At 43.0% G+C, this 22,647-nt stretch overlaps 1 protein-coding gene and 1 long non-coding RNA gene across 8 annotated transcripts in view; one reads left to right on the top strand and one right to left on the bottom strand.

Annotated features, from left to right (window-relative positions):
- LOC308573154 overlaps positions 1-22,647 on the top strand; it is a 285,151-nt gene that overhangs the window by 194,368 nt on the left and 68,136 nt on the right. The gene's annotated exons all lie outside the window — the stretch shown is intronic.
- ATF7IP2 (activating transcription factor 7 interacting protein 2) overlaps positions 1-22,647 on the bottom strand; it is a 33,017-nt gene that overhangs the window by 9,240 nt on the left and 1,130 nt on the right. For 4 of the 7 annotated variants that reach the window (XR_014001902.1, XR_014001903.1, XM_081169516.1 and 1 more), the window contains exons 2-8: positions 9,589-10,466; positions 8,310-8,464; positions 5,014-5,145; positions 3,923-3,994; positions 2,778-2,917; positions 2,470-2,537; positions 1,079-1,143 (exon numbers count right to left, since the gene is read on the bottom strand). Coding sequence is in view for 5 of the 7 variants with exons in the window: in XM_081169516.1 (XP_081025642.1) it covers positions 1,079-1,143; positions 2,470-2,537; positions 2,778-2,917; positions 3,923-3,994; positions 5,014-5,145; positions 8,310-8,464; positions 9,589-10,466 (1,510 nt within the window). In the remaining 2 variants the exon portion in view is untranslated. Of the gene's footprint in view, positions 1-1,078; positions 1,144-2,469; positions 2,538-2,777; positions 2,918-3,922; positions 3,995-5,013; positions 5,146-8,309; positions 8,465-9,588; positions 10,467-19,822; positions 19,917-22,647 lie in introns of those variants that run through there. The other 3 variants (XM_081169518.1, XM_081169515.1, XM_081169517.1) reach the window with 2 other exon arrangements.

The raw sequence follows: 22,647 nt of genomic DNA on the forward strand, positions 1-22,647 counted from the left end.
TGCTTGGGTACCAAGGCGTTTGAGAACCAAGGTACCACTGTACTACAACTAATTTTAAAAATGTGCTGCCAAAAATTGGGACAAGGGGCTCGTCCCTGCCGAAAACTAGTTAGAGGTTTCTCAGGATTGGTCCTGGTCTGTAATAGGACTGGGGAGCCTGATGGCTGAATGCTTCCCTCCAGTGTTGTTTGGCTCTCAGACATTTTCCCCAGGCCTCTCCCTCTGTGCTCCCGCTCAAATGTTTTTGCCTGGCTGGTGTAGGTCCTTGAACTCTGATCATGGCTCCCGCTTGCTTGGATGGAGGATGAATGGAGACTGGGGTGAGGGCATAGGAACGGCTTACTTCTGTAAGCCGTTGGAAAGCAACTTGCCGAACCGTTCCAGCATACTTCCTACTATATGTTCCTAAAACAAACCAAACTGTATGATTCTATGATAAAACAAGCTGTTCATATTCTAGATTTAAGGTAGTACATTGCCACTGATCAAGATTCCCATGGTAACGTTCGCCTACTGTAAATTCCTTTGGGACTGAAGCTGGCGCAGATGGGCAGGCAAGTGTTTCAAATGAGGCCAGGGCAACTTACCTTGCAGAGCAAGATTCGGAGGGTTCCATCTCTTAAGAGGGTCCCCAAATTCAGTATAACTGGGCACACTTTGATCATGTGGCAAGGCCCAAAATGTCACAGCCACAGATGATGTGGATGACACATTTATTTATTGCGCTTAACCCCCCCCCCAAAAAAAAACACACACACACACTTTAAAGTCATTCATCATTCAAATCCGTTCATTATAGGATGGGGGAAAGGAATAAAATCCTAGTTGCACCAGAGAAGAGAATCTTAAAGAATACTTGGTATATGGAGGAAACTTATTTTCTGCTTCTCCGAGGGCAGGTGCCAAACCAATGGTTTTGAATTACAAGAACAGAGATTCTGACTAAACTTTAGGAACGTGGAATGGACTACCTTGGAAGGGGGTGGACCTTTGGGGGAACTAGATGACCCTTGGGGTCTCTTCCCACTCTACAATTCTATGGACAGGGTGGGGTGGGGGAAGAGATGTTAAAGCTGACCTTAGAGTTGCATGGAGTTTCAGCTGAAGTAGAGGCATTTACAGAAGTTTCTTTCTGCTGAACACCTAAGGGAATTTGAAAGAAGTGAAAATTTTAAAACGCTTGAACTTGTCTGACAAATGATCATGGCTTCCCTCTGCAGCAGCTGTTGCAAGCATATAAAGGAATACCTGTTGCCCACTCAAATGTGTCCAAGAATCGACAGACATAGCAGTGAAGAAAAAGAAGCCAAAGTTTATTGCTGAGCAATAAAGACCCAGTGGAATACTTTCCAGAGCCTCGGTACCCGAGCCCCTTGGGCTTTGGGTTTATATACCTGATTACAAACATCGTCAGGCATTACATATTGCAGCAAAATCAAGCCAATGAGCGGGGCAAAGCCCTTCCTATGCCCATGTAGAGAATAGTTCTGCTTTTCCAATATAGTGCATCATGATGCCCTTTACCCTAATTTTCAGCTATAAAGAGGAAAATAAACCTATTTGACCGTTGAAGCTTGAGTAACCCCGCCATCTTTTATTGGCTAGAACATTGCATTCTGTGGCCGACTTCTCTTTCCCGTTTCCTCCATCTCACCCTCCATCTCATGAGCATGAGAAACAGTCTGGGGAAGGTTCCCTATAGGAAATGCCAACACATCAGATTTATTGTTTCCTTCAAGCACGATAGCAGGGCAGAGAGAAGTAGGGCAAAGGGAAACTTTGGATTCCTGAGATTTAGGCACTTCTAGCCCTACTGAAGCCTTAGTGATTTAAGCATCATTAGGATACACGGATATATAAAAATCATCATTAGGATATATGGTTATATAGAAATCATGAAGGTAGAATTCTTCCAGGTGGTCTTGCCACAGAGCCTTCACCAATCTGCTAAATTGGACGTGGAATCAGATTTGCAACAATGAAAGAGTGCATCATCCAGGATAAAGTCAAACCGTTGGAGAGCTACAGTGCCTGCTTTGTCTGTAGAGACCAGTATAGGAGAAACGTGCTTTACTGCAGGTGGGGCAGATGAAGGAATCTGGTTTTGCAGATGTACCATGACGTGTCTTCTTTCTGAGCTCAATCACGTATTGCCAAACTCTGGCATCAAATTATGTCCAAATGAATCTGCAATTTTGCCCAGGAGCTGCCCGCCAAGTTTGACAGCCAAGCTGAGTCAAAGGATTAATTCAGTTGACGAGGCAATCAATGGGACTTACACTCTTACAAGTACCATGTAACTCTACAATTCTATGAAAGAGTATTATTCTGCCTCTCGAACTATGCTAATTGTCCTTTGCAGATGGTGTGCATATATAACACATACCTAATAATCAGCTGCGAAACAAGACTCATACTGTTGAAAAGTTTCTTTTAAAATAGGGGAAAGGAGAATTTAGTTTCATGTACCTGTAGGATTCACTGTTCCCACGTCTGAGCTCTTTTCCCCCCAAGAAAGGCATATAATGTCTTCAGAGCTGATTAAAAAAAGAAAGCAAAATAGATTGTGCAGAAATGTAAAAGAACCCAGCCCCTCCACTTAAGGCAACAAAGTCTTACTTGTGAAATGAATAATGGGGGAAGTAGGCGTTATAGCACGTGTGTTGCTAAATGCAGAGAGCAGCAATGTAAGCCTGCTTTTCATGGACCAATACTTGCACTTCCCAAGCATGCAGCAAATGAACAAGGCCAGCTGCCATGCTGGTGGGGAGACTTACCTTTCTGTGTTTTTAGGGATAGCTTTGTTAAGATTGGATGGCTTCTCTTTTGACGGTGCTGGCATGCTGTTTGCATTGCCATGCTGAGGGCTGGGGCAATTCATTATTTCAATTTGCAAAGGTGGTCTTGTAGGGAGGGCCTGGGAAGGAAAGAGAAAAAAATAACTTGTACACTGTGCTATTCCACATATTCCAGTATGAATAATCAGGCTCCTTCATAAAGGAAGCATCTCCTTCTTGCTAGTATTAAAGCCGGTGTAACTGTTGTGTTCTCTCACATGCTAACTAAAGTTTATTTCTGTTCTCCATCAGTAAACATCTGGGTCCCACTGTCAAGAAGTTTTTCCTGATGCTCACCTGAAACTTTTGACTTAAACCCATTAGATCATGGGTCCCCACAGACCACTGCTTCATTCAGTTTGTCTGTGAAGAACATTGGGAACTGCGGCTGTGAAAGCAGACACAGGAGCTGCTCTCCACTGTTCTTAAAACCCGGCTGTCTAAAGATGGAAAGATAAAGCCTTACCCCACCACAAAAAATAAATAAAGGCTTTGTTGTTGTCATCTGCTGCACTGCTAGTTTCCCTAGAAGGCAACTCAACCCCTTCACATTTTAAAATTCCAACCTCCCTGCAGTGGCCTGTCAGGCACTCTGTTATGAAGTGAAGCCAGAACTTCTTTTTCAAGGCGCAGAATCCATTGCAGATTCCCTTCTGCACGCCTAACCAGTCATACTCAAACACATATGGTATTACAGTGCATGCATATGACTGTGTTGCACTGGTCACCTTGAGGCACTGCAGCAGTTTCTGAGCTCAAGAGAATTAAGACACTGGGAAAATGGCTTAGCAATAGTTGTTTCTGTCGATGATGGAGTGTTGTAGTATAATACAGTGGTACCTCGGGTTACATACACTTCAGGTTACATACACTTCAGGTTACAGACTCCGCTAACCCAGAAATAGTGCTTCAGGTTAAGAACTTTGCTTCAGGATGAGAACAGAAATCGTGCTCTGGCGGCAGCAGGAGGCCCCATTAGCTAGTGGTGCTTCAGGTTAAGAACAGTTTCAGGTTAAGAACGGACCTCCAGAATGAATTAAGTACTTAACCCGAGGTACCACTGTATAGTGCTGTAGCATGCTTACTTTTCTAGATGATTCTCTCTTCTGGCTTGTTATTACAGCATCAATGCGTCTGTCAAGCCTAGAGATTTTCTTCTGCAAGAGAAAGAGAAAGAAGAGCTTGCACTGGCCTGCAGAAAAACTTTAGAACAAGGGGAGCAACATTCACAGTTGCACTGAAGCAACTCTAAATATCTGGAGCTAAGGGTTTGGCTAGTAGGCTCAAGGATGTACTTCTAACATCATTTGTGTTTCTGCAATGACCAATGGCTTCTAACAAATCTGACGGAATGTCCCGAGTTGCTACTTCCCCTTTTCCTAGTGTCTGAAAAGGAATCCCACCACCAAACTGCTTGCGCCAACTGCAAGTCTATCATCCCTTCCTCTCACCCCTTTTATGGCAACCACAAAGAGACTTTTGCTACCCTCTCTGCCATACAAAAAGGTTTATTTGCACTTGCTCTCTGTTCCTCCTTAGTGTTGCTTCCCTGACTTACTGCTCCCTTCTCTGCCTTACTTCTTTAACCCTCTGCTCCTGAACTGCCCACTCCTAAAACTCCCTCCCCCTTAAGTCCTCTTTGCATCCCTCAGCCACCCTGGCAGGCCAGCACCCTTTCCTGTGCCACTTTAACATGCCAAGTAGAGGGTCTCAGCTGCATGCAAGGTGTCAGACATTTGTACACCATGGGTTAAACTGACAAGTCTAACAGCAGCCAGCAGTGGGATCTCTACAACACGTGACTTATGGGCCATATTTCTATATACAGATATATAACGTGCTGGCTCCAGGTTTTGCAGGGGCCCTTGGCAAAATGCTCCCTCCTCTTCTGCCTTGCTCCTGCCACTGAACACTCAGAGAAGGCAGAGGGACAGGCAGTGACAGCAGGGAGGCAAAGCAGAGCCAGAGGTCATCAAAGAACCTCTTGTCCGGATATGGGCCTTGGCAAATGCCTGATAACACCAGCTTCTGATGCCAGCTTCTTAGAGACACGACAGGCTCCAGTAAAATAAAATAAAAAACCTGCTTGTGCATATGTACAAGTTTGTGTCCTATAATTTTCATGTATTAAACCATGACTGACAGACAAGGCTTTTAAAATGGAACATTGCCTTACTACAATTTTAATAGCTATCGCTTCATGCTTCCGGAGGCACTGCGTGTGGTCGATTCTTTGCTTTAGAAGTTCGAGCCCGTGATCCAAGGTTTTCATTGACTTGTCCAGCTGACTTTGAATAAAGCATTTGACCTACAATGGGGGGGCGGGGGACAACACATATAAGCATGCACCCTTTAAATCAAGAAATTCTTAGAAAGCGGGAAGTTTTAAAAGCTCTGACTCGACGCACAGCACCTTTTGCATGGCAGTAAGCAACAAGTCCAACACAAATAAAACTTTTTCCTGCAACACCTTCCATTGCTCACCCCAAACCACAGCTTCACGGGCATCCAGCATGCACCCAGGCCGGGATCCAAAGAGCCATGCAACAAACTCCATGCACCCGGGTTGCTTGAATACATGGAATACTTTTTAAAATGATGCGTACGTAAATCCAGGTCAAGCTGCCTGCCCAAAGTCATGTGCAAAAGTCCTTGTGGATTTTGATTAACTGAAGCAGTTCATTAGCATCACATCATCCTTAGCATAAAACAAACACCATTAAAAAAAAATTAAAAATAAAGCTGCAGATAATCATTAAGGTGAGACTGGCTGATCAAACAAACAAACAAACAAACAAACAAACAAACTTAAAACTGTGATAAAGGCCTGCCAGCTTAAATATGTCTCAAAGTCAAAAGCGAGGGTACCTGCAAAATCTCTGCTGAAAGCCATGTAATTGAAGAGGCTAAAACGCAGCTATTTGGATTTGGGCTAAGGACTTCTGTATGAATAGACACCCTCCTCTGCCACACAGGAGGGTGTAGATGCAGCTGTCCCCCCCCCCAAATTAACTGGGGAAATTCTTGTCCAGGATCAGGTAGAGGCAGAGTTCTTAATGTACAGTCCAATTCCAACAACAGCATATACCCAGGCACTGTTACCCTTTAAAAAGAAGCCCTGAAAATTACGCCTGGTCCTTTCCCAATCAAGGGAAAGGCGTGTTGGAAGTCCCAGTGGAGTGTTCCGGTTTTCAAATGTTTTTTGGAAGCCGAACATCCGGTGCGGCTGTCAGCTATTGTTTCCGGGGTGCCTGCACCAATCAGAAGTTGAGCCTTGGTTTTTGAACATTTCGGAAGTCAAATTGACTTCCGGAATGGATTAAGTTAAAGAACCAAGGTACCATTGTATTTGGCAGTTCTGGTTTTGCTATTTATTTTGCGTTTTTGAGGCTTTTCCGGTTCATTTGTTTTTGTGACTGTGTGGAACCCAGTTCAGCTGATTGATTGATTGTGTGACTGCAGAAATGGATAATAATAAATTAATTTTATTTATACCCTGCCCTCCCCGGCCAGAGCTGGGCTCAGGGCGGCTAACACAATAAAAACATAATGGGGGGGGGGAACCAATTTAAAATACAGGTTAAAATGCAATTTAAAATGCAGCCTCATTTTAAAAGGAGACCATAGATCAAAACCGTAAGGGGCGGGAAAACATAAGGGTCAGACTGAGTCCAAACCAAAGGCCAGGCGGAACAGGTCTGTCTTGTAGGCCCTGCAAACAATGACTATCATCAGTGCAATTAAGGTTTTTTTTAAGTTTACAGTATTTTTATCTATAATACTTTCTTATTTTTTTAATAGATATTTTATTAAAGTTTTCAAGTTATAACAAAAAAGTGAAAAGTAAAAAGAAAAAACATACAAAATAAAAACAGTTAAAAACACATTAATCATCTTAACCTATCTTCCATACGCTTATTTCCCCAGACCTCCTCATACCTCCCTTTTTTGTATTCCAATTCAGTTTGTTAGTTCAGCAAATCCTTACCATCCAATTTTTACCCTATTCTGATCTTTCGTTACATTACCTTACTCTATTCTCCTCATTATCCTATAAAAAACCTTAACCTAAATCTTATTTTTAATAACTTCTCTTGACCATTATATTCTTTCTTAATCCCTTGAACTTTTATACCAGAGCCAAGCAATTTCATTTCATACATCCTTCTAATATTCATCAATTATATAGAATAGTCCTAATAACAAAAAATAGAAAAAAAGAAAATCTTCATCCAACGTCTTATTTTATAGTACAGTACATCGATTATTGTTTTCATTTTATGGATCTATCTGTTTTGTATTACTTTCTATGGGAAAGCGCGCCTTGGCTTTGGAATGCTTTGGTTTTGGAACGGATTAAGAACCAAGGTACCACTGTACATAATTCAAGGCATCTATATAGCATTCAGAATACATGCTCTCGTGCCCTTATCATCTCTGCAATATTCATGGACTCTTTACCTGGCCTTCCAACTGGACACCCCATATTTGGAGTTGTTTACCTAAAACTCCCTTTATCTTATCAAGTTGTCAATCATCTTCCACTGGCTCTGGTCAGTCTCTAATTGACATGGTATCAGCCTATAAGTTCTGTTACTGGGGTCTAGGAGAGCTATGTGCCCTCTTTGCTTATTACTGATGGTGCTGCTTTGGTTAACTGAAAAGCAAAAGATTAAGAGGAACAGAAATACAGAGAAAAGCATACAATGCAGAAAGGCACATTCTGAACTGGACTACAGCATTTCCCTGTGCATTTCAGTGGGAAAGGGCCATAGTTCAGTGATAACAACTTTGCTTTGGGCAAATGAAAACACACCTCTTTACTGGAGATGTGCGTTTTCAGAACCCACCACATTCTTGTGACTGTAATGTGTTTTAACTATTCTTAATTGTGTGGGACCTGATGGTGAAGGGCAGGGAATAAATTCAATTAATAATAATAATAATAGTGATGCCTACTAGAAATACTTGGTAGCCCCTGGATCAGACAGCAAAATAAAGCTTTCATTAAAGAGTTTTGGTTAAGAAATAAAAACAATTTGTTACTCATTATGAGCCTTCAGAACGGAACAGGCTAGAAATGGAGGGAATTGGCTGCATCCAGGACTAGAACTGGGCAGTCAGCCCTGATGCAAGGCTTAAGTTTGGTGGGAGAGTCCCAACCCCAATTTACACAGCAACATCACTGCCATGTGCAGCATTACCTTTGGACTTGTCCAGCCCCAGGAGGGCTTGAAGTGAGCTATCGAAACAAAAATAGCAGCAGTTACGCAAGGCTGAAATGAACAACTCAAAACTATCAAGACATTTCAGTCCCGCCATTTTTTTAAAAAAAAAAATCAGTCCAAGAGCACACTTAGGATGACCAGAACAGCACAAGCCACACACCCAGAACAGTTTTCCATTCTCAACCCTGCTTTAATTTCATTATTTCAGCACAACTGCAGTGACTTCTCATACAAGGCAACTCACCTGCTCCAATGCAATATGTCTTTTCTCAGAGCTTTTGTCGCCAACCTTTCTGGCTTCATCGGATTTCTTGATGCATTTGGAAAAGATGCCTTCATTAGTTTCTGAAATTCTCCTTTTCCTCGGAGCCCCATCTTTGAGGAGACAGAAGGGATTCCCTAAGAAATCCAGAAAGCATTGCTACTACCACTACAACATTTATATACCACTTTTCTGTCCAAGGAGTACATGGTCCTCCCCTCCCCATTTTATCCTCATAACAACACTATGTAGGTTAAGCCGAGGTACAGCAACTGACCAAAGTGACCCAGTGAGCTTTAAAGTCTGGTCTCACAGGTCCTAATCGGACAATCTAACCACTATATCACATCAGCAATGCACTGCAACAGATTTTTGTGAAGCCAAATCAGTACTGCAATAAGTTTTTCGCTCTAGTTTTTGAAGAAGTAGGCAACTTTTGCAGTAAGTTATATTTTTAAAAATCCCATACTAGCCAAGAGCAAACACCTACCCACCCCCCTGAAAGCTTTGGAGCAGTGTTATGTAAGAAGGGTTCAAACTTTAAAAAAGGCTGCAGTTTTCTAGTTTCTGCAGAAATGAACGGGGCCTGAAATGGTACTGTGATCTCAGTCACGCCAACACTCTGAAGTTAAGCAACTGTGTCATTTCACTTGATTAAAATGAACTGCACAGTGTCTTCTGTAACCGCCTCAAACTAGCATCACACTCACTCTTGGAAAGAGGCAACAGGAGGGAAATTCCGCAAGTGGCCACCATTTAGCAACAAAATCTGGTCTTCTAAAGCTTAAGCAACGATTTCTTGAGCTGTATTCCATGTGAATAGTGAGCATTGTGGACAGGAAGTGGTTATGGTGACACAAGGCAGCCTTCATGGTTTTCCCCACACTGATTTTTCCATAGCGCACACACCGTGATTCATAATGTATTGTCAGGTCAAAAACTATGAAGCCAGTATCACAATATGGACTTCAAGCTGGTTTTGGATGATATATCACCTAGCCCTATATCCGTAACGAGATAAGACAGGCGTCCATTATCTGCACCTTCTGGAACAACCAAAGACATTTTTGTTCTAACGATTCTCCCAGCTGAATGAGTGAGTCTCTGTTATGAGTATCCTATTTTGTATTCACCCCCCCCCATTTCAAATTTATCTACCGTTCTTTGTGTTTAGCACTTTTGGTTACATTTACTCTACATTGCCCTGAGAGGATACACTATCTTAATGATTGTAAAAACAATAACTTAAAAAAATGATTACCTGGCCGAACTGAAGAATTAGTATTTTTCTCAAGCAATTGGAATCTGTCGCCTTCCTGTTCCAATACTGGCATGGTTTGCTTAACAAGTGGTTCATCTTTTATTTCGGTTACCTTTTCTAAGGCAGGGATCTTGCGCATAGGAGAAGTCACTGAAAGCTCATGTTCCGATTGGCCAGAAAGCTGGGCAAGCGGCTCAGAGTTCAAGTGTACTTCCACCGGCTTATGCGATGAGGAACTGGGTTCTTTTTGAAGGTAATAATACAGTAGATCCTGTAAGGCTCCAGCATTCAGAAATTGCTCCAAATCAGACTCTTCAGTGCAAACCTTGTAGGGAAGATCTTGGGATCCTTCACGACTACTGTTATAAATACTGATTTCAGAATTAACAACTAAATTGGTTACGGACTCCCTTAATGCTGGAGGGTGCAACAGAGTTCCTTTTGATTCCGGTTGAAGGTTAGGTTCTTTCTGAGACTTCTGACTTAAGCCACTTGTTTCAGCCCTTTTTAAATGGACATGATTATCCACAACGGAGGTACCATTTGCCAATTTTTCTGCTGCTTGAACAGCCTTCATTTCAGAATTAACAACTAAATTGGTTACGGACTCCCTTAATGCTGGAGGGTGCAACAGAGTTCCTTTCGATTCCGGTTGAAGGTTAGGTTCTTTCAGAGACTTCTGACTTAAGCCACTTGTTTCAGCCCTTTTTAAATGGACATGATTATCCACAACGGAGGTACCATTTGCCAATTTTTCTGCTGCTTGGACAGCCTTCATTTCACGCAGCATCTTCACTTGCTTTCGGGCGCTTGGAGTCATCGTCTTTTTGGCACGCAAGGGCTTTTTGATATCCATGTTTGGATTAATTTCTTGCACCCTAAAACACAATAATTAAATCTTATGAGTCGAGATCAAACATTATTTTCCTTAAGATGCTAATTAAAGTTTGAGTCAGGTAACCTACATTTAATTTAAACCTACACCAGATTTAAATGCAGTCAGTTCAATATATCAGAGGCCTGTGTGCACACCACACACTATTATTAATCACAGAACTGTAGAGTTGCAAGTGACTCCAAGGGTCATCTAATATAACCCCTTGCAATGCAGGAATCTCGGCTAAAGCATTCATGACAAATGGCCATCCAACCTCTGCTTAAAAACCTCCAAGGAAGCAGAGTCTGCAACTTCCCAAGTCCGTCAAAAAGCTCTTATTGTCAAGAAGTTCTTCCTGATGTTTAGTTGGAATCTCCTTTCTTGTAACTTGAAGCCATTATTACGGGTCCTACTCTCCGAAGCAGGAGAAAACAAGCTTGCTCTAATGTTTCATTCAACAGCCTTTTCGATATTTGAAGAGGGCTATCATATCTCCTTCTCAGTCTCCTTCCCCAGGCTAGACATACCCAAATTCCCTCAACCGTTCCTTGTAAGGCTTGCTATCCAGACCCTTGATCATCTTGGTTGCCCTTGTAAGAATTGGGTACTTTTGTGGCTTATGTGAAAAAGAAACATCCTCATTTCTCACACCATCATCCACAAGCGTTTCAGCTCATCAGTATGCTTCTTAAAACCAAGGTGCCCATAAGTGGAAACTTGCCATTACATCTGAACCCAGGCTCATGCTAGTTTCCTCAAACCATGAGCAGTATGCCAAGAACAAATCATGGTTACCACTTATGCTTTAACTTGCCTTTTTGGACATTTATCTTGGTTGGTTTTTTTTTTAAGTTTGGAGCTATTTGATGGATGTTTATACAGTGGTACCTCCGTTTCCGAACTTAATTCGTTCCAGAAGTCCGTTCTTACACCGAAAGTGTTCTTAAACTGACGCATGCTTTCCCCAATGAGGCCTCCCACCACCGGTCGGCTTCTGTCTTCCGGGGCAAAGTTCGCTAGCCAGAACACCTACTTCTGGTCTTGTGGAGTGCGTTGCCTGAATTGTTCGTTAACAGGACTGTTTTTAGACCGAGGTACCACTGTATATACGGAATTAATACTATGCTTTGCAGGTGTTCCTTGTTGGTTACTTGTGGGAGTCACTTGGTAGTTCACCACACCTCAGAGCATGCAGAGCCCCAGCAGAGTCTTCAGAGATATCCTTCTCCTCCAAACAGCTTCTTCCAGAGTCCCCAGTTAAGGGGAAAGCTGCTCTCCAATGCAGTTCAAAGTAACAAAATGTTTCTTGTCTCCAACACAAGACAAATCTAAACACTACTGCCTACTATAAACAATTCTTCTGGTCTCTGAAGATACATATATACAGAGATCAACTAACACCTTCACCATGCTAGCTAACGCTGATATGCAAAATCCCGACATGCAAACAGGACATCATGAAAGCAGTGCTCTTGAAATTATTAGATCTGTCTCTATTTTTCCTGAAACAATGGGAGGATGAATGACTCAGCAAGTCATACACTCAACCCTGCTGGTGTTGCTATGGTAACTCAGCGCACCTGGCACCTTATCTCTGAACATCCAGACTTTTTTTTGGGGGGTGCTCCTCAAGACATGAGCCCAAGCACTGTGTAATTTAACCCACTGTTTGCATTACACCAACATTCCTTTTACGTCTCTTTTATAGAAATCCCCTGAAGGTAACCTTTTGGCTGAAACACATTGGTCTGCTGGGAAAAACTAAGTCACCATTAAGTTACCAGCACCTTGAGAAGTGGACTCCCTTATTTGGAAATTCATTTGGTGGCTTCTGTGTTTCGTATGTTAATATTGACTTCAGCTTGTGGGTTGAACAGACCAAGTAATTGGGAATGGGAATTCAGACCACACGAAAGAGAATTGATACAACTCTACAAGAAGGCATCTGGAGAGGGCACATATCCCTCTCTACCCATAAATCCACTTTGCCAACAATTCCCCAACTGAGTGCCTGTCCGATGTTGTTGGATTACAACTCCCACCGTGCTCTTAGCCAATGCTTGGGCTAATGTCTTGTCAAAGGCAAGGGGGTTCTTTTTCTTCAGGGGTTCAAAAGCAAACGCAAGACACACAAGTGGTGAGAAAGTCTAAGGTTTATTAAACAGCAGGCAACCTATACAGAAGTACAACATCATACCCAGAGAACAGATGGCACCCACTTTGATTCAGCTTCCAGGAGCTCCAGAGACAAAAGCCAAGAGAAAGACCCCAGTCTAGCCAATCCAACAGCATTGCTGTTCCTGGTTTGTGTTGAGGCTCAAATTCTGGGTCAAATTCTAGAGGTTTATATGCATTAGGCGCAATTGCAAAATCCAATTGCCAAATTAATCACACCAGACATTAAGATCCCATGGTTTGGGCTGCATGCCTAAAATGCATTTAATCCTGGAGTCCTCCCAATATATTACAGCCGCGTTATCTCTAAACAAGGGAGGCCCATGCCTCTGCCATGCAAGCTCGGCAGCTATGAGAGGCTTCCGTTAGGAATTCAGGTCGGGCAAATATAAGCAACTGTCAGGCCTGAGACAGAAAGAGGGGTTGTCTGTTTTTCTAACAGCCTTCATTTAACAGTGATATGAAGGATTAATAGCACCAGACCAACTACGCTTCTTCGAGTTACAATCCATCTTCCAGTATGCTGATGGAAGTCCCAAAACATGTAGGAGACTAGGCTGCCCAACCCCTCCTGTACACTCTCCTAGAGGCCTTTACCATTAAGTAAACAAACAAACAAACAAAAAAGTATAAATGTTCACCACAACCAGGATAATTCTCAAACAATTCTGGCTCTCTGGTGGTGGCTGCCATTCAAATCTTTATTTCTCCACACTGCTATATCATAAAATATAAAGGTGGTGCACAATGTAAAAACATACTACCCCGTGTTAAAAAATAAAACTACAGATAACCATTAAGGTGGCTGGCTAATCAAAAATCAAAACAGCAGCAAGGGCCTGTTGACATCAAAAGGTCTTTAAGAGATGCCTGAAAGTCAACAGCTAGGATGCTTACTAAGTCTCTGGTGGAACAGCGTTCCACAGCACAGAACCAGCAAAAGTAAATTTATTTATTTACCTTCTTAATTGATACGTGTAACCCCATAGCAGTACTCCTCTAGGAAGCCAGTGTGGTGCAGTGATTCGAGTGTGGAACTAGGAACTGGGAGATGAGGGTTCAAATCCCCACTTGTGAGATATAAAAATACCGGTCCCAATGCCCACTTAGTCAATAGATAAATACTGCCACCACCCAGACTTATAGACCAGTAGGGGTACAATTTCAAAACTTTAGCAACCAGGGCTTCTCAGGAGCTGGAATGTGCCTTAGTACTTATCCTGCTTGCACATTCCTAATAAAAGAAATAAAAAGAATTCTCTATACCAGAAGCCTCAGCAATCTAGAACACTGAATTTAGGACCACAGTCTTTTCCATGAATTCACAGATTTTTATAGCAAGAGAAAACTATCGGGGAACAGCCACACAGATCCTGTAATCCAGTGGCTCCCAAACCTCTAGAGGCCTCTGACTCCTTGGTTTATAAACTCACCCCCAGTGCCCCTTAACTTACCCTACCCTATAAAAAGGATTACAGTGGCACCTTGGTTCTCAAACACCTTAGTTCCCAAATGCCGAAAACCCGGACATAAGTGTCCCAGCTTTTGAACATTTTTCGGAAGCCGAACATCCGATGTGGTTGTTGGTTATTGTTTCTGGGGCGCCTGCACCAATCAGAAGCTGCGCCTTGGTTTTTGAACATTTCGGAAGTCAAACGGACTTCCAGAATGGATTAAGTTTGGCGCTTTTGTTTTTGCTATTTATTTTGCGTTTTTGAGGCTTTTTTGGTCAATTTGTTTTTGTAACTGTGTGGAAGCCAGTTCAGCTACTGACTGATTGTGACTGTGGAAATGGATAAAAGCCCCCCATCCAAACAATGACTATCATCAGTGCAAGTAAGATATATATATATTTATCATCTACAATACTGTCTTACTTATTTTATAGTACAGTACATCGATTATTGCTTTCATTTTATGGATCAGTGGTCTCATTAGATAGTAAAATTCATGTTAAATTGTTGTTTTAGGGGTTGTTTTTAAAAGTCTGGAACTGATTAATCCATTTTACCTGTCTGAAGAAGCGTGCGTGCACATGAAAGCTTATACCCAGAACATACTTAGTTGGTCTCTAAGGTGGTACTGGACAATTTTTTCAGCTTTTCAGAGTCATTTACACCTACCTAGGTCATACTTAACCTGGTTCACCTACTTTGGTTCACCTACTTTGTGAACCACTGCTCTACTCCAATGCACAGGTAGAATTTCCACAAAATAAGACAAATTAGAAGTTTTAAACATTGTAATTACAGAACCACCACACAATAAAATAATAATAATCAAGACTTCACTAGTTAAACTTACCCTGCACTTCCTTTACCAATACTGGCAGTGCCTGCTCCCCGAGAGACGGGCCTGGCACGTCCCAACTTAGTGACCAGGCAACAGGCCAACAAATTGCAAGGTGAAATATGTTCTATATCATGTTGAAAAGGGAACAGCCCATTTTTATTCCCCCACCAATCCAAAAGCGGGGGGCGGGACTCATGACTCTTCCAGAACTACTCAGGAGATGATAGCTGGAAACAAGCCCAGCTGCAAGTTATCACCAATTTAGAATGGGTGTGACCTTGAGAACTTCATAGGGCTATTAAAACCCAAGCAGCTGAGAATAATTTTGATGAGGCTGCATTTTAATGTTTCAATATTTTAATTGTTGTATTTTAATCTTGTTTTTAAGTTGTATTCATTCAACTTGTTTTTACTATTGCTTGTTAGCCGCCCTGAGCCCGGCCTTGGCTGGGGAGGGCGGGGTAAAAATAAAAATTATATTATTAAATTCCTTTGGGCCCTAGATTTTCCCCAAACCAGTATTTGCTTCCTCATGCTCCCCTAAACTACTCCCAAGAAGAAAAGGCCAAATTAGAAACGTAACCCTACCAATTTCAATTACAGTGGTACCTCAGGTTAAGTACTTAATTCGTTCCGGAGGTCCGTACTTAACCTGAAACTGTTCTTAACCTGAAGCACCACTTTAGCTAATGGGGCCTCCTGCTGCTGCCGCGTTGCTGGAGCACGATTTCTGTTCTCATCCTGAAGCAAAGTTCTTAACCTGAAGCAGTATTTCTGGTTAGCGGATTCTGTAACCTGAAGCGTCTGTAACCTTAGGTACCACTGTACAGGACTTACTTGACTAAATCCTGACAGTCTGCACCTGTGCTGCAATTGTTTTAAAGGCATTTGTATTGTTTTATCACTTGTTGCTTGCCACTCCAGGCTCCTTTGGGAGGACACATATTAGTAAATTAACGACACCAGTTCACTATCCTAGCATCTGTAGTATATACAGTATATATGAGGAATGTGATAAAACAATACAGGCACCTGTGTGTGTTGCAAATGTCTGAATAAATAAAGTGAGGATCTCCCTATAAAACCAAAGCAAAGGCCAGGTTGTTAAATGGTACTTGAAACTCGGGTAACCTGACCCCCACAGGTCATCTGGTATTCATATTCCCAATACCTGCTCCAGATCTCTCCCACCTGCAATACACATCCTTTAATAGCTCTCTCCAGGTTCTGCGAGCTACATCAATCTCATTCAATTCCAATTTGGTCTCTATACAATTGGTCCCTGCCAATTTGGATACAATAAAGGAACTGGAGGCCCCTCGACTGTCCTCGGGTCCAGTATTGGACCACTTTGACCGGGTATCCCCAGCCAATGTGGACAGACTCCTCCAAGCTGGAAAGCCCACCACTTGTCCTCTTGACCCGTGCCCGTCCTGGCTGATTAGAGCGTGTCCAGGCGAGGTGCGGGCCCCCCTGGGTGATAACATCAATTTGTCCCTTGGCACTGGGATATTCCCAGGGGAACTGAAGGAGGCAGTGGTGCGCCCGCTCTTAAAGAAAACATCATTAGATCCTTTAAAGGTAAAGGTACCCCTGCCCGTACGGGCCAGTCTTGTCAGACTCTAGGGTTGTGCGCTCATCTCACTCTAGAGGCCGGGAGCCGGCGCCGTCCGACGATAATAGATCTATCCAATTACCGCCCGGTTTCGAATCTTCCATTCCTGGGTAAGGTGATTGAGAGAGCGTTGCTGAACAGCTTGGTAGGTTTCTGGATGAAACATCTGCTCTCGATCCATTCCAGTCCGGCTTCCGCGCTGGTCATGGGACCGAGACGGCTCTGGTCGCCTTAACAGATGATCTCCGTAGGCAGCTGGATCGAGGCGGGTCGGGGCTGCTGATTCTTCTAGACCTGTCAGCAGCCTTCAACATGGTCGATCACGAACTTCTGGACCACCGCCTTGCCGACGTGGGGATCCAGGGCACAGTCCTTCAATGGCTGCGCTCGTTTCTCTCCGGTCGGGGACAGAGGGTGGCGCTTGGGGGGGAATTGTCATCGCACCACTCCTTGGTGTGTGGAGTGCCTCAGGGTGCGATTCTCTCCCCGATGCTTTTTAACATCTTTATGCGCCCCCTCGCCCAGCTTGTCCGGAGTTTTGGGCTGGGTTGCCATCAGTATGCTGATGACACCCAACTCTATCTGTTGATGGATGGCCATCCTGACTCGGCCCCAGATACACTGACCAGATGTCTGGAAGCTGTGGCTGGATGGTTACGTGGGAGCCGGTTGAAGTTAAATCCTTTGAAGACAGAGGTCCTCTGGCTGGGACGGAGCGATATGGGATTGAGGGGGCAACTCCCATCTCTTGCGGGGGTGCAATTAGTGCCAGCATCGTCCGTTAAGAGTTTGGGTGTAATCTTCGATACCTCCCTCTCTATGGAGGCGCAGATTACAGCTATAACAAAGGCGGCATTTTTTCATCTCCGTCAAGCTAAGCAGTTGGCTCCTTATCTCTCTCGCCCTGACCTAGCCACTGTGATCCACGCGACGGTCACCTCCAGACTGGATTATTGTAACTCGCTCTACTTGGGGCTGCCCTTGAGACTGACCCAGAAACTCCAGCGGGTGCAGAATGCCGCGGCGAGACTCCTTATGGGGTCTTCGCTGCGAGATCATATCCATCCGGTATTATACCAGCTGCACTGGCTCCCGGTGGAGTACAGGATCAGGTTTAAGGTGCTGGTTTTAACCTTTAAAGCCCTATACGACCTAGGACCCTCGTACCTACGGGACCGCCTCTCCTGGTATGTCCCACAGAGAAATTTACGGTCTGCAAATAAAAACACCCTAAAGATCCCAGGCCACAGAGAGGTTAGGTTGGCCTCAACTAGAGCCAGGGCTTTCTCGGCCGCGGCGCCAATCTGGTGGAACGCTCTGTCACAAGAGACTAGGGCCCTGCAGGACCTGACATCCTTCCGCAGGGCCTGCAAGACAGAGCTGTTCCACCAGGCCTTTTGTCAGGGCGCAGCCTGACCCCCTCCTCTGGCAATCTGCACAAAATTTTGCTTGATGGTTGCCATTAATTTGATTTTAATTTGGTTGCCATTAATTTGATTTTAATTTGGTTGCCATTAATTTGATTTTAATTTGGTTGCCATTAATTTGATTTTAATTTGATTTAATTAATTTTATAATGAATGTTTTAGAATGTTGGACTATTTTGATTGTTGTTAGCCGCCCTAAGCCCAGCTTCGGCTGGGGAGGGCGGGATATAAATAAAATTTATTATTATTATTATAGTGCTAAAAATAAATGATATTACGTGTGTGTGTTTTAAAAAATGTCAATGCGAATTCTCTCAAATAACATCTTGGCCAATAAGAAATAATCTGAATTTATGCCTTTTTGCTCAAGCAAAATATCCTAAGAATAATATCATTCTTATCTATCAAACACAGGTGTTTCATGATCACCTCCTGTAAATAAACTGATGTGGTCTATCCAGAAGCTGCCAGGACTTACTTTTGTAATGAATGGTATTATTTGAATGGACCTAAAATGGCTGAAGACCACCACCACAAAATGGATGCTGTTGATGAACTAATAACAAACTGTGTTGATCAAAGAGCTAATGGAATGGAATGTGCATGTTCTGGCCAAGTGAACGGTACATGCAAGGAAGCATAGACTGGCTATACTACGCTATTTACAAATGATCACCCATAACTCTGTGCATGCCACCTTGAGGGGGAAAAGGCACGTCCAACAGGTAGATCACTGGATGCCTGTAGTAGATCACTGGCTCCCACCAAAGAAGCTCAACAGCTTTTGCTCCTCCAAAAAAAAGTTGAACATTTCTGTCCTGGACTTTCCTTCCTAAAAAAAGGTCAGCAACTTTGACCTGAACCTCCCAGATTACTGCTAGTTTTATTGCAGAGTCCCCTGCAATAAACAAACACTAAATGTAATGCATGCAGTATAAACAGGAACATTGTCACCTATTTACCTACGCATTATCTGAACGGATCCACAATCTGTTGAGTTTTAAACCTTTTATATCTAACTGTATATCCACGGAAGCTAAATGAAGGTCTTAAATACGGGGGGGGGGGGTGGCGGCACTGGGTTGTTGCTTTTATTTCGATTATAGATTCTGTGGTTTTATGTTTTGATTTTGTTCTGTGAACTACCCTGAGGCCTCAGGGTATAGGGCGGCAAATCAATTCAATTAATAAAAATAAAAATATTGTCTATTTCCATTTTGGGGGGTTTATTCCCGTCTTCCTGGAGCAACCATTTCCCACCTGGCCCCAATCTACACATTACACATTTAAGAGTCTTATGCCAATTATTGTGAATGACAATAATTAGCGGCAAATACTAATAAAACCTGAGTACATTGCATACTTAGATACGTAACCAGGATCTTATTGTAAAGGGTTGGGTAATAAATAATGGTAATTATTTCCATTACCACCTGAAGCGTATTTTCCCTCCCTAGAAATATATTTGCATGTGTTTATGTATATATGTATATTATGTATATTTATGTATATATACACACACATTATTTCAGATTCAGTTAGGTAGCTGTCGAAAAAAATTGATAATTATTTCCATTACCACCTGAAGCGTATTTTCCCTCCCTAGAAATATATTTGCATGTGTTTATGTATATATGTATATTATGTATATTTATGCATATATACACACACATTATTTCAGATTCAGTTAGGTAGCTGTCGAAAAAAATTAAAAAAACTGTCCAGTAGCACCTTGGAGACCAACTAAGTTTGTTCTTATACAGAGCTTATACCCAGAACAAACTTACATATTATTTCATTTATCGACCAAGCTCACTGGGTGTGACACTCCCTCTCAGGCTAGCCTACCTCACAGGGTTGTAGTGTTTATAACACGGGGAATAACGGAGAAGAAACCACGCGCGCCACCTCGGGCTCCTTGGACAAAAGAAGTTGGGATATAAAACAAAAAAACTACAGACGCCGCCCCTCCCCCACTTACTCACCAGTCTGCGCAGGCGCGGCAGGCGCTCAACGGAGGCTCCGCGCTCTCTTTCTCTCTCGCCTCGCCTCGCGCCGCCCTCTCGCGCCGCGTCTGCCGTTGGAGGCCGTTGGAACGTTCACGGCGCCATCGTTCTAAGGCACGTGCGGCGTTAAAAGAGGGGTAAGGGCAGCAACCGGAGGAATTAACCGCGCAGGCGCTTAAAGCAAGGAGACCATCAAGCAATTATTCTCTCTGTCCAATCAGAAGCCGAGGCATCCTTCTCCTCGCTAAAAGCGTTGGCTATTTGCTGAGCCTCGTCTTGCCTGGGGAGAACGTCCGCTCGGCCAATCAGGAGCGGTCGTATCCTGCCTTGCCACGCCCTTCTCCTCCTCCTCGCTCAAGCGCCTTAGCCAATCAGCGGCGAGCGCAGGCTATAATTTATCTGGAGCGGGAGACAGCCCGGAAAGAGCAGCATCTTCTTCTTCGGAGCGGGGGTGGGCGGGACTGAGACGCGTGGTTTCCTCGGCTTGTTCATACGCGTGTAACGTGTGAACGTGGGGAACACGTATGCATTGCAGAAGCTCACAGCAGAGGGCCGGCAGTGGCTACAGTTGCCCAGGGGGTAGAGAGGAGCAAAGATTTATTCAAGCGAACCGACTTAAAGTCACGTCAATCCTTTGGGGCCAATTTAATTTCCTGACCTGGAACGTGTGAAATGGGCCTGGAGATTAATGGGACACAACTTGGCAGATGAAGAGCACTCTTGTTTTGCTGATAAACACACTGGCTTCTCTGCATTCCTTATTTGATTTTATGATACATTTATTTTTTTAAAAAAAGCATAGCAACAAGTTAAGTCGTTTCTTTTTAAACAACAAAGCTGTAGTCCTTTGCAAACTTACACAGCTGTAAGTCCAACTGAACACACAGGACCTATTGATTCCTGCACTGCAGGAGGTTGATTCTAATCTAACCCTTTGAAAAATGCCAAGCCGGAATAAGTATGTGTGTATGCACAACCTTAAGTTCACCACAAATCTTTCTCAAGCTAAAAGTGAAAGAGCTTCTATTTATTTCTTGCATTTGTATCTCACCTGTTCCACCAAGGAGCTCAAAGTGGCATATGTGGTTTTCGCCCTCCTCATTTCATTCCCATGACAACCCTGTGAGGTGGTCAGAATAAATAACAATAATATCCTCCCAAGTATCCCTATTTTCCGGGGAGAGTCCTGGATTTACAGAAGCTTTCCAGGTTTCTTATTTGATCCTAGAATGTCCCACTTTCCCTTAGGACGTCCCTATTATAATTGGAGAATTGTTGTAGGGTATGCAGTGAGCATCATAGCTAAGTGGGAGATTCAAACCCTGGTCCCTCCCAGGTCTTAGTCTGACACTCTTTAAGCACTCCACCACCGCCCGCTCTCTTTCATGAAAACAAAACTTTTAAAACGGAGCTGCACATTTCCATGCCCGTTTTAGACCTTGTCCCGACATCTTAATTACGCCCCTTGACATTTCCAACAAAGCAACCTGCTCTCTCATACACAGATTAAACACATCTCATTTAGCATAATAATCTGTTGCAACCTTCTGCCCCCTTTTTTTTGCAACCCTCGGGTTCTAAATTAACTTCGCAGCCATCGCAACAATTCACTATATATGTTCTGTTTTCTACTTTTCCTTCCTCCCCATTTTCTGCTTGCTTTTCTGTTACCTGACCATTCCAATTTACTGTCTCTAAAAAGAAGTAATGAAGTAAATAAGTAGGAGTTGAAATCTACAGCACCAATCCTACCGTATGTGTGTTTTACTCAGAAGTGAGTCCCACTTCCTGCTAACTCTTAGATAAGTGTACACAGGATTTTGACCTGAAACTTTCAGCCTTGTCCTCAAGTTTATAACCTGCCACTCTAATAAAAGCAAGCAGTTTATCTACTTGGTTCACAGAGGATAGTAAACGAGTTCAGAGATTTGTTAACTTTTGCTTTTTAAGAACTTATCACAGCAGGGGCATAGAAACAGAGCTTCATCCCCTAAACGAGTGGCAAATGCTTGCTGATTTTTAAAAATTTATTAAAATTTATTAAAGTGTCCAAGCAAAGGTATAGGTCCTTGAAGAAGCAATTTCAGACTAAATCAGAATTCCTGAAAGGAACCACAATTTATGATCTATGACTTATGATTTTGCCATTAATATCCCTCTCCAGGTTTTACTGCTGCCTTTCTCTGTTGTGTAAATATAAGAAGCTGACCTTGGATTCTAGCTTGTACAAACCACAGCAGGCTACAATGTTACAGTGAATTTTTAAAGCACAGCCTGACCCGGAAATCTGATGTGTATCTACTCAGAAGTCAGCCCTACTGAGTACAATGTAGCTATTGACACTATTCCATCCACTGGCATTCCTGCGAAAGAGTTTTCTATCTGGGGCGCTTTTTCTTCTTTGTTTCTCTCTTAAGCTTGTGTTACTGCTGACTACAAGAAAAATGAAACAATTTCGTTACTCGGGTTGCCATATTTCAAAAAGTGAAAATCCGGACACAGAAATTGTTGAGCTTTGCAAAATCTCAAAAGGTTTTTGTTATGTACTGAAGTTCTCACCCTGGGCCAGCAGGGTGTAGATACTGTAGATAGTTTTCACTCAGGTCCGCATATGCAAATAAGGAATTGAAAGTGGCGTTCAGTGATTGGATAGTTACAGAAATAAAG

Source organism: Podarcis bocagei, assembly GCF_964188305.1.
Source record: "Podarcis bocagei genome assembly, chromosome: 14".
NCBI lineage: Eukaryota > Metazoa > Chordata > Lepidosauria > Squamata > Lacertidae > Podarcis > Podarcis bocagei.